Below are 12,352 nucleotides of genomic sequence, written 5' to 3' on the forward strand. Positions count from 1 at the left end.
AAACCGGCGCGTGTTCACCGCCCTAGGCAACCGAGCCGAACACGAACACACTTTCTGAGCTCGAAACATAAAAAAGCCGAACAAAAGCTGAGTCTGGGCTCGCTCGCGTTCGACTCGTTTACACTCCTAGTGGCAGGCATTCAAATCTCATATTTTTTTAAATAACAAAAAAAAGTGCATACAAAAAAGCTAAAATCACACAAGCTGAAAATAAATGAAATAAGAAATTCTGCAATCTTTCACAAACCTATCATTCAAATTTACAAAACCAATCTCCAATCCAATCAACAACAACAACAACAACAACAAAACTCAAATACTATATACACAGATTTCTGAACCTCAGATAACAAAATACATACAACAAAATCATGCAAAAAAATCACTCTAATACAATTAAAAAAAATTATAAAAGTGCCCCTCAGTACAAATCTCCCATCCACCTGCTGCATTATAAGAGCTGGATTTTAACCCATGTAGCTTTCTTCCACTTCTGCTCCAAATTCTGATTTTCCTAAATACTCAGCAGATTAAGGAACAAAAAATACTTCAGAATTATCAAGCAAGTGAAGATGATTTCTCAGGATTGTCACTTTTGTCTGTATCAGAATTCTCCCTTTGGGATTCAGTTTCCCGTCTCCCTCCGCCGCCCGTCCGATGATGCCTCCGGTCCTGTAAATTAAACCGGCTTAGACCCGAGTCGAAAGTATTTACTTCCATAGCATCCAATTTCTATGTATTTATGTCTGGCTCCTAAATTTTGCTTTTTTTTTTTTTTTTACATTTATACCACACTCAAATCTTTCACATCACATTGAAAATATTATCATTTTAACTTTTAAAAATGAAATACAACTTTTCATGCATGTTATGCATGTAAAAACTGAAGTTTGGGTGTTAGATATGTATATACATTGGAATTGAGTGGGTTGCATGCAATTCTTCCATTAAAAAAAAGGAAAATGTACGAACATACCGTCCCCCCCTTCAATGCAGAACGTAAATAAATTTATGACAACAAAGTGTTATAAATGTAAATATCAAACATTATGTGTTAGATAGGTAAATACAAAGCAATTGTGTGGCATGTATGTAAATTTCAATTCAACTCTCAAATTCTTTAGTTCAATTATCTATCGATACATACGAATATGTGTATATGTATGACTACATTTGTGAAGGCACGCACGCATATGCATCACATATCAAGTTGATCTTTAGTTGATGATTATTTTAGTATAACGAGCAGGCCGTGTTTGGATCAAAGCAAAATAACTTTGATTCTCAGTTAAAGTTGGACTAAGGTTGAGTTTCAAATTAAATCATCAAGCTTAAACCATAATAATTTTAGAAAGATTAGTTTTGAAGTAATAATTTGATTTTACGATGAAATGGTAGATTCTTAGTGTTTATGTATAATGACTTGAAATATTACAGTTTTTACCTCACGAGAAATTGGCTCGTCTGATTCGAGCATGCGAACGACCTGACTCATCTTTGGTCGTTTCCCTGAATCTGGATCGACACATCTCAAGGCTGCAAGAAGTGCTCGTTTGAGAGCCCTCGTCGATGGCTTTGCTTCAATATTTGGATCTACCACTTCTTCGGAGCGCCGACTTCCGACCATCATCTTTAGCCAATCGACTAGATTTACCTGTGGATCCATCCATATTTAAAAGATAATGAAATGGCTGATAAGAAAAGTCTAGATATATATATAGAAGATTTACATACATACCACTTGATTCATATGTATTGACATATCAAACACCCAAACATAGAACCTTACATCTATGCCACCTTACATATGCATTCAAGTGTATTTCACTTTTTAAAAGTTCTAATAAGTAGCATTTTTGACGTAAAATCAAATATTTGAGTGGTATAAATGTAAACAATAGATTTTAGGTGTTGGATATGTAAATAGACAGGAATAGGGTGGTATTTATGTAAATGACCCTAAAAACTATCTAAATAAGTGGGAAAAAACTTTCATAAAATAGAGTTGATATGATATACAACACTCAGAGAAATCAATTGGCAACAAGAATTCATAAATAGGAAATTTACACACGTAGCACGCAATCCTTATGTATTTACATATCTCACACAAACTTTCACATTTACATGCATGGCACTTCTGCGCTTTAAAACTATGCAAGAAAAGGTATATTTCGCTTTTAAGAAGTGGTAATAATGCAATTTTTGATGTGATATTAAAGATTCAAGTGCTACGTCTGTAACTTCTATGAAAGTTTAGGTGTGACAAATGTAAATATATAAGATTTAAGTCCTATGTATGTAAATGTGCCTGTATAAACACAACTCCCAAATTGCATTCTTACCATAAAAATTATTTAAATTAGAATAGGATCCCTCAAAACCATGGCACCAGGTGACATTTCCAACTTGTGAAATATAGTTATGAACACTTCCCAAACTAAATAATGTGCACAAAAAACTTCTATTTGCATAGAAAAAATATAGCATGTGCTAACGAAGATGAGAGCTTTTTTAGAATTATAAAAAAAAAAGGGAGTTCTATGAGAAACTATGACTGAGAGAAGCACAAACTCCTTGGGAAGCACAATTACAGAAGGTGGGAATGAATGTAGCAAACTATAATGTTGATTTAGAAAATTCCATTTGTAATATGAGAAATTATGTTATGTTAAAGATTTTAAGTGGTATGCACATCAACATGAGTTTTTAGGCATTAGTTATGTAAACACATAAGAATATATGCTTAGGCGTGGAATATAAAAAATGTGTCTTTCACTTCTAAAAAGATAATTGTTGTGGTAGTCAATAATGTGACGTTAAAGATCAAAGTGGTATGCAAGTAAATATGAGATTTTAGGCATTCGATATGTCAATGCATAACAACTGTGTGGTATGCATGTAAATGCCCCTTGAAATATATGCTAAGGCGTGGAATATAAAAAATGAATATTTCACTTTTAAAAAGATAATTGTTGTGGTAGGCTTTTATGTGACTTTAACGATCTAAGTGGCACATATGTAAATATGAGATTTCAGGCATTAGATATGTAAATACATAATGATTGTGTTGGGTATGTATGTAAATGCCTCTTGAAATAAATGCTTGGGCGTAAATTTGGAATATAAATAGAAGGTTGAATTGGGATATGGTAAAGTAATACATGCATCTGAAAAAGCAAAAGACTAGCACGAGAAACATGTTTAAAATGAAAATGATAAAAATCTATGCAATTTTAAAAGCCTGATGTGAACCTTCAACGCAAGTAATGTATAAATTTTAGGGGCATTTACATACATACCATACATTTCTTATAAATTTACATATCTAACACCAAAACTTTGATATTTACATGCATACACTCAAATCTTTAACATCAACCTTACCACTATTATTAACTTTTTAAAAATTGAAATACACATTTACACACATAGGTTTATAATGCCAAAATTTTATAAATGTAAATATCAGACTATAGGGGGGTGTATTTGTTACGAAAGCTCATGGCTAAGGGCAATTTTGTCTTTTATTATATGTCACGATCACGAGACTCTACAGGCTTGTTATGTCTAGGCTTAGGGATATGCATGAGATCGAAAATTGAGTCTTAGATTTAGGGTTTGGGAGATATTTCCTAACTCTCGAATTGTAGGAACAAGGAGAGATCGCCTACCTCTCGAATTGTAGGTGCTTATCTTTTGTATTCGTCTGAGTTATTTGGATAATTGAAATAAAAATTAGTGTTTTTCCTAATTTCTTTGGAAAAACATGTCGATTTCTGCCTCTGATCATATCAAACTGGTATCAAAGCTCAAGATTATGGGAATCAGATCAGAGAATAGGATTGATTGAACTCGCAGCTTATCGTGCAAAGATTTCAGCATACAGAGCCAGAGCTGTCGCTTTCATGTGAACATCGCAAATTTTAGGTTTAAGTAAATTGTGATCCCTTACATGAAGACGCCGCACAGACAGAAGCATCTTTCTCCTCCCACTCTATCCCACATTAGAGCCACGATTTCAGCGCAAGGAAGGCAACGACGGAATCACATCAGCTAAAACTCGCACCTTTCTCCTCCTTTCACTCTGTCCTCGAGATCTAGCTGTAGTTGCCACTCCGTCTTCACAACACAATCGCGATCATTGCTTGCTAGGAAGGCAACGACAGGCTCGCAGCTTACAGAAGAAGGCAACGACAGGTTGGGATCCTTCGTTGGCTCACACTGTCATGATCGAGCCTTGTGATACAGTCACAATCAAAACTTACAGGAAATGCCACGACAAGATCTTATTGGGGCGAGACATAAGGTTTGTGATTCGACAGTGATTCAAGTTACCTGAGAAACACAAGGGATTCTAGCTTTACTTTCATCTCTATCTCACTGCACTGCATGAAATAGACTCGATTAGATCAGAATTAACGGGGAAGGCTGTGACGGAATCAAGCGTGCCCTAAATGTGTTCCTAGAAGTCAGCGACTCCGAAATCAAGCGGGCCCTAATGACAGGAGATAATGGCAGCTAAGAAAATAGATGATTTGGATAAGAAATTAGAGGAAGAGAACAACCAAATCAGATCGAGGATGGAAGAAAGATTCGCCGTCATAGAGGATAGATTTTCTTCCATGGAAAATCAAATGGGAGACCGATTTGAGAGCTTGAGAAAAATTCAAGAGATGATAAAGAAGCTTATTGAGATGCAATCCAAGACTCCGTCGACAGTTCAATTTATAAATCCTAACCAAATGTTGACTAGAGAATTCGTGGTAAGATTGAAAGGAAAAGAGATTGAACATGAGGAACATGAGGAAAACATACACCATCACGAACCCCCTCTCGGACTCCAATTAGTGGTGGATTAGCGATTTTTGATACATGCGATTGGACCAAAACATAGAGAAGAGATTATGACAGAGGTACAGAGGAGCACAGAGAATAAGGAAGAGAAGCAGAGAGGGGATATGGCTACGATCGAAGGAAGGATTTTTAACCTTGATACAAGGGGGGGAATAACAGACGAAGAGGAAGTTGTGATGGAGATGTTAGAGTTAAGAAGTTGAAGATCCCGATCTTCGAGGGAGAAGATGCGCATGAGTGGGTATATTGGGCAGAGCGATACTTCGCGGTGAATGAGTTAAATGAGGAGGAGAAACTCATAGCGACATGATTATGTTTGGAGGGGAAAGTCTTAGCATGATTTCAGTAGAGGGAGGCTAGATACCGGATGCGTTCATGGGATGAATTTAAAGATTGTTTATTGGAATGTTTCCGAGTCATTCAGGAAGGAGGCCTACAAGAGCAATTATATGCCTTGACTCAGGAGAGGGCAGTCATGTACTATAGGGAGAGATTTGAAATATTGTTGAGATGCTTATGGGGGATTTATGAAGCATGACTGAAGGAAAATTTTATGAAGGGCTTAAAACCCAACATATGGGCAACACTCCAACAACTAAGACCGCGAGGATTAAGGGAGATGATAGAGTTAGCCAGATGGAGGAAGACAAAAACCTGATTAAGAAAATCAGCAAGGGCAATTTAGTCTTATTTTATTATTATTGAGTATAAATAGGTTTGTTATGTCTAGGGTTGGAGATATTCATGAGATTGAAATTTGAAGGTTTAGGATTTGGGAGAGATTTTCTACCTCTCGAATGGTAGGAACTGGGAGAGATCATCTACCTCTAGAATTGTAGGTGTTTATCTTTTGTATTCGTCTGAGTTGCTTGGATTATTGAAAAAATAATAATATTTATCCTAATTTCTATGGAAAAGCATGTAGATTTCTGCCTCGGATCATATAAGCATGGCACTTAGGATTTATTTAGTAAGTCTGATAAATATGAATTTATCAAATCTATATGTTATTAAATCCAAAAGTGATTGATTTAGTTGACGTTAAATCCAATTAATGTGTTTAGAGGGGTTTGGCATTTTATTTGAGGATCTTATAGCAATTGTTTTCTTCCCAAGCCAGATCCGTTAAATCCACCAAAAAGGTCAGATTTAACAAATCTATATTTATGTCCAATAATAGACAGAACGGAGAGGAAAATGGATTCAACGGAGTGCTTGATTTAGCTTCTTGTTTTTTTTTTAAAAATCCAGCCATAAATCCTATCAAAGGTACGCTACCGAACACCCCTATAAGATCCTAAATATATATAAATATTTGTAATATATAAATAAATAAGATCTATTTGATATGTATATAAATATCCCTAAATTATATATCTAATAGTTAATAAACTTTATTTTGCACTTGCCATTCTTCTAATCAGTTTTATATTCGAGCAAAAATGAGAAAGACATTGAAAGCATTTCCAAATTCAAGCATACTAAATTATATAAAATTAAAGATTTACATGGAAAAAGAAACTTTAAATAATTTAAAGGTGTTTTACAAAAATTAAGGCAATAATAATGCCCCAAACTCAAAATCATACCTCTCATGAGTCTGTAAATTCTTGCACTCGACGCATTTCTCACAATCTCTACTCCCACGCTCGCTCGCTCTCTCTCACGCTTATACCCTCATTCTTTTTGGCCTCCTGAATGCAAGTATCTTTCATCTCAACTGTCCCAAAACCTAGCAAATCCAATTGAGCTCAGAATCCTTGGTTCCGTTCTCATTTCAAGCTCTCTTTTCAACAAAAAATTTTTTGCAAACTGCACTTTGTGCCCTTTCTCTCACTTTTTTAAAGGTTGGTTTCAACGTTATGTAGCCACCAATATTCCCCTATTGAGGGGTACTAGCACATCCATTGCACTCAACAGAGTCACTACAAATCTAATGCATGAAAAAAAGCCAATCACCTTTCTCGTGAGCTTCTTCGATGTGCAAGATAGGGGCTGAAGGGCTATGAGGCACGATACTCAATAATGAAGCATATCATGTCAGATATGTGGAACACGTGGACTTGTCCAACACATGCCCAACATGTGTCAAGCGAGTCATTTATGAGTCCAATTCAAAGAATAAAAAAAAAATTAAAAGGCATGCTTGTTCGACACACATGTGCTTAATAATACCCAATTAAAAGTCAATTCTTATCTTTTATTTTAAAATAGATTATTTAAATAACTTAATAGTGAATTAATACTAATTTTATTTTTCTCATGACAATTTTTTTATACTTTTTTAATAATATTAACATTTTTATAGAATAATTATTTTTTTGAACTTCAAACTAACAATCTATGATATCAACTATTTCTTCTCCAACTGAGTTGAAGGCATTTAATAAATTTAAATATATTTCTTATTTTATGAGCAGTTGAAATAAATATATTAGTATATATGAATTCATTTTATATTTAGTAAGTTTTTGCAACTACCATACATTTTTTTATTATTAAGATATAATATTATAATATAGTTTCCATTTCATGTACATAACATGGGTTTTAATAAAGAAATGTATCCCTCGTATGTATTATATAATGTATGTGTCCCCATATCCATATCAATGCATCATAGCTCGAAAGTAGCTTCCCTAGAATTATAATAGATTTGTTTTGACTAGATTTTCCTTGACGTTTTGTTAAGGCTTATTTAGATATGAGGTCAAGTGTCCCTAGAGGTTCAAACTCAATAGTTAATTACCTCTTCCGCTCATAGAAAAGCACTCTTGATTAAGATGTGTAGGCTCCTTTTTAAGGTAGGGACAAATTTAAAACTGAAATTTGAATTCAACCGACAGGGAATGGTTGGGGGAATGAAGGAAAACCCAATTAAAAGTCGAAAATTCCATCATCACGAGTATCCTAATTGATCCGGTCAAATAACATCAAAGGGCTTTAAATAATAATTTCTAAGAAAATCTAATTAGCAACCTTAGGTTGCTACCTTGGGCATGTCAAGTAACTTGAGATGGAAATGTAGGTATGTGTCAAAGACTTGCTTTTGAGGTTGACGTTAACATGTTCACTAACAGTGCATTGGTTGTACTATTTCACTAACAAAGCATAGTCACTTGTGTTTCAAGCGTACTAGATATGACAGATGAATTCTTAGTCATGGAATGGCTATAAAAAATCCATGAGTTTCAACTTGAAAAGTATGTCCTAGACGCTTTCTTTGGAAGGGGGGATTATATGGTTTTAATTAGTGGATTTGATGATTTGAAGTTCATTGACAGGCATGTTATCATTAGAGTAGGCTCAAGTTTAGTTTCAAGTATAGTTGTTGTAAAACTCTGAATAATTGGAGTTGAGATTACATACATTAGAAGGACCAAAACAATGATGATGAGACTTAACATCCGTTGCAAGGCCCAAATATGTATTCTAATGGCTTTGTGTCAAGCCAAACTAATAGAGATCGTATTCACATCCCTTAGAATGATATTGATAACCCCGACGACGAAGAAAATCCAATGATGGGTCCTAAGACCTAATCGTATATATAAGATAATATGATATTTGTCATTGAATTTTTGAATTGCGCCTGATTTTTCTAAATTAGCTTTGATTTGAGGCTTAAATCTTAGTACTCTACTTGTATCTCATAGAGTTGAGGCTTACAACCTTGGCTTCCGTAAGTGTCCAAGTGAGACTAGTGAATCAAATATTAGAAACAAATTAATGGTGGGAATTATGACGTTGCACTATCAATAAGATAGCTTAATTGGCTAAATTGGGTTGACTAATACAAAAGACAGACTTAATTTAAATTCATGATGCAAAATTAATTGAAACTCTGGAGTTACTCCACGACTACAAATATTAATCATTCCTCCATCATGCATATCTTTAATTTGGCTTACATATAGTTGACATATATTTTTCTACCTTAAAGTATACCAAATCAACTTTCATAATACTCGATCAAATATATTCTCAATATCAATCAAAATCATATGAAGATCTTTTCTTAGCTCTGTGCTTCGTCAACAATAGCTTTTTTCTTAGCATGGAACCAAATTACTTCTTTGCATTTGATGTAATTTTTTAAACCTATGTTACATTACTTGCACGCACAACTTTATTATATGACTCATAGGTTCGATGCACATCTATAGTTTAGCAAAAACTTGAACAACATTTTTGTTCTTAAATTTTGATTCCAAATTCTTGTTCCATAATTTGGCATCCTCTTGAACTTCAAAATTGTATTGAAAAATTTGCTGACCAAATCACTAAAATATTATTCATAATCTACAAAATTCATCTACACCTAAAATCTCACCTTTATACATCTTTGCCAGAAAACTCCGCCGCATTTTCACTGGATCAATCCATATTATATTTCACTATATGAAAAAATAATTTCTTCCTTAAAAGCCTAATTTAGTAATTTCTCAAAATAATATTTCATATTTCCTTTATCTCATCACCTATGATCAAGATTCAATTAAATTCTAATGTACTTAAGGCACCGTTTGACGCAGCTTATTCTCTGCGTCCGGCGTTTTCAAAACGCCGTGTCTGCGTTTGTCTGGGCGTTCTGGGCGTTCGCTCCTGCGATCGCTAAACGCAGCGGTAAAATAGGCTCCAAGCGATTCGGTCCTGAAGACGCTCCCGACATCCTGCGTTCAGCGTTCGGCGTGGGCTTATTACGGAGCAGCCGCAGATCTCCGTCGCCGCAGATCTCCGTCGCCGCAGATCTCCGTCGCACATCTCCGCAAGCCGCAGATCTCCGTCTCCGCAGATCTCCGTCGCCGCAGATCTCCGTCGCACATCTCCGCAAGCCGCAGATCTCCGTCTCCGCAGATCTCCGTCGCCGCAGATCTCCGTCGCACATCTCCGCAAGCCGCAGATCTCCGTCTCCGCAGATCTCCGTCGCCGCAGATCTCCGTCGCCGCATATCTCCGTCGCACATCTCCGCAAGCCGCAGATCTCCGTCTCCGCAGATCTCCGTCGCCGCAGATCTCCGTCGCACATCTCCGCAAGCCGCAGATCTCCGTCTCCGCAGATCTCCGTCGCCACAGATCTCCGTCGCCGCAGATCTACCGCACCTCGGGTATGTCGTAGATCTCCGCACCTCCCCCCGTTCCGCTGTCGTTCTCGACAACACAACTCTTGGATCTTCTTGTCTGATCCTAGTAGGAGATCCTAATTCCTATGTGTATTGCATTCCGTTTTTGCTGTCGTCTTGGTAATTTTTAGCAGGAGATCCTAATTTTGCTATTCATTTTTAAGGCACTTTTAACATAATTGGCCTTATTTCCCTTACAATGCATTGTTGATACATGGTATAAGCTATAAAAGAGTAGCACTGCTATCTTTAATTGTTTTATTGCATATTCATTTTAGCCCACGACGAGTAGGTTGTCGAATCTCAGTTTATCTGCAGCTCTATTAAGCAGAGCAGCTAAAACAGATATACAGTGATGCATTTTTAGCTAGCTCAACTCACTTACACCTCTAATTTTAGATATACAGTGATGCATATTTAAGATATGAATGATTAAGCAAAGATTAGCTCAACTCACTTACACCCTTATGTTTGTAAATGTTTAGTAATCAAGTGGTATGTTTGTAAATGATCGAAAGATATTATCTATGCATTCATACGTGTGTTTTGATATATTTCAATCCAACCTCAAGCTTTGTTCTGTGCTATGTTTGGCTGAATTATGGTTCCACTTCTGAGTGATCCTTGATTTTCAATTAAAATTATGAACTACAACTTTTGTGCATTGTGTCAATTGTGTGGTATCCATTGTTCCTTTAAGCATCAGTAAATTATTTTTTCTACCGTGTCCTACTAATTGCTTTGCCAGGGATTTTATTAAATGATTGGTAAATTCACAAAAAATTAGGTGCTATGTATGTAAATGCCTCTAATTGTTTTCAATATTTACATACATACCATTTTACTTATTATAATGTAAAACCTATATAACATCATCAAGTCTTGGTCCAAGTCCACCACTCTCCACAAACAGCACATGCCAATCCATTGCATTCACATTCACTATTTTAATCACCATAATATCCAGAATCATATACATACTACCATCCATCTTACATGCAACTATGCTACAGCCCCCACCACAGTATGTAAGATAGTCTAGCTACTCCAACCCCTCTTGATACCCTCCCATAGCCCACATGATAACACACCTGCCCAACCTACAACATGAGCATAAACAATATATCTTCCACACATGAGCATAAACAATATATTGGGATTGATGGCGACCTGTAACACTTGAAAATGATTGCCATAAGAGTTGATTGCAATTGTTTTTTTCTTTCACAATTTCAAGACATTATTTATATGAAGTGAGATGTGATGTATTCATAAATCACAAGAGTTTAAAATATAATTTGACTCCAACCGAATTAAATATGAGGTATAGAATATGAAAACTGATAAAAGATTACGATTATGATAACAAGTTAATTGCTTATTTTGCAGTGTGGCTGATATGAAAACTGAGTAGAGCTCATTGTTTATTTTGCAGTGATGAATTCTTAACTAACATATGTATCACTGTGAATACTTTTTTAATATGGGTTGAAATATGGTCTTCAAGGAGGACTATTTTAGCACTCATTAAAAGAATCATGGGACTAAAATGACAATTTTATAAACTGGGACTAAAATGACCCTTTCAAAAAGTCAGGAGACCATTTTGACACTTTGTTCATTTATTTGGTAACTGGGAACTAGTTTGAGCCACATGAATAAGTTGATTATTCCCCTTTCTGATAATGCTGTCTCTTAGATAGAACAAACGATTTCATGCACAGTGTCTGAAAAAACTTGAGGATTCAACGCGAATGAAAATTTTCTTGGCGCTTGCGCCTGAATTGCGACTCGAATATTTGCGGGTTTTGGTGGAGGAGTGATTATTTTTATTGGTATATGTATTTGGTGGAGAAATATGATCTTTTTAGTTAAGAGACTTCTACTTATTTTTTTTTATGTTTGGAACTTCTAATCATGTTATCTTTTTTGATGTAGTTGTACCATCTACATATGTACCTGTCAGTAGTTAATGTTATATATATTATCATGCACTAATTCTGTTTACATCTGATATTATTTAGGATGGACCCACAACGTGTGCGTCGTAGGAGAATGGCATTTGCTACAGCCATTGCAATATTGTTGTTGGATCATTACCGGAGTAGAACTCCTCGCATTCCCCGCATGACATCCAGCTTTGTTGGAGATAGATGGGTTGGTGAGATGCTTTCTGGTCATCCAATAAGGTTTACAAATATTTTCAGAATGACAGCACCAATTTTTATGGATCTTTTGCACGAGTTATGCCTAAATCACGGCCTCCAGGGTTCTTCCAGAACGACGTGTAGGGAGGTGTTGGCTATAACACTGTACATTCTGTCATAAAATGAATCAATTAGAGGAGCTATGGAAAGATTTCAACATTCTTCT

The 12,352-nt window shown here is 35.7% G+C and overlaps 1 protein-coding gene across 1 annotated transcript; it reads right to left on the reverse strand.

The window, feature by feature from the left end:
- Nucleotides 1-259: 259 nt before the first annotated feature.
- On the reverse strand, nt 260-1,650 carry LOC110031376 (probable receptor-like protein kinase At5g18500). Its single transcript, XM_020734546.1, has 2 exons — nt 1,445-1,650; nt 260-672 (listed from the first exon to the last, which is right to left on the reverse strand). The coding sequence occupies exons 1-2, from the start codon at nt 1,628-1,630 to the stop codon at nt 559-561; spliced, it is 300 nt and encodes a 99-aa protein (XP_020590205.1). The 5' UTR covers nt 1,631-1,650; the 3' UTR covers nt 260-558.
- Nucleotides 1,651-12,352: the final 10,702 nt, after the last annotated feature.

The sequence above is a fragment of the Phalaenopsis equestris genome, unplaced genomic scaffold, assembly GCF_001263595.1.
Source record: "Phalaenopsis equestris unplaced genomic scaffold, ASM126359v1 Scaffold000803, whole genome shotgun sequence".
NCBI classification, from domain to species: domain Eukaryota; kingdom Viridiplantae; phylum Streptophyta; class Magnoliopsida; order Asparagales; family Orchidaceae; genus Phalaenopsis; species Phalaenopsis equestris.

Coding starts and splice junctions, on each gene's coding strand:
- LOC110031376 (XM_020734546.1), bottom strand. CDS start 1,630: ATGATGGTCGGAAGTCGGCGCTCCGAAGAAGTGGTAGATCCAAATATT. Junction 673..1,444: donor ACGAGCCAATTTCTCGTGAG/GTAAAAACTGTA, acceptor TTTAATTTACAG/GACCGGAGGCATCATCGGAC.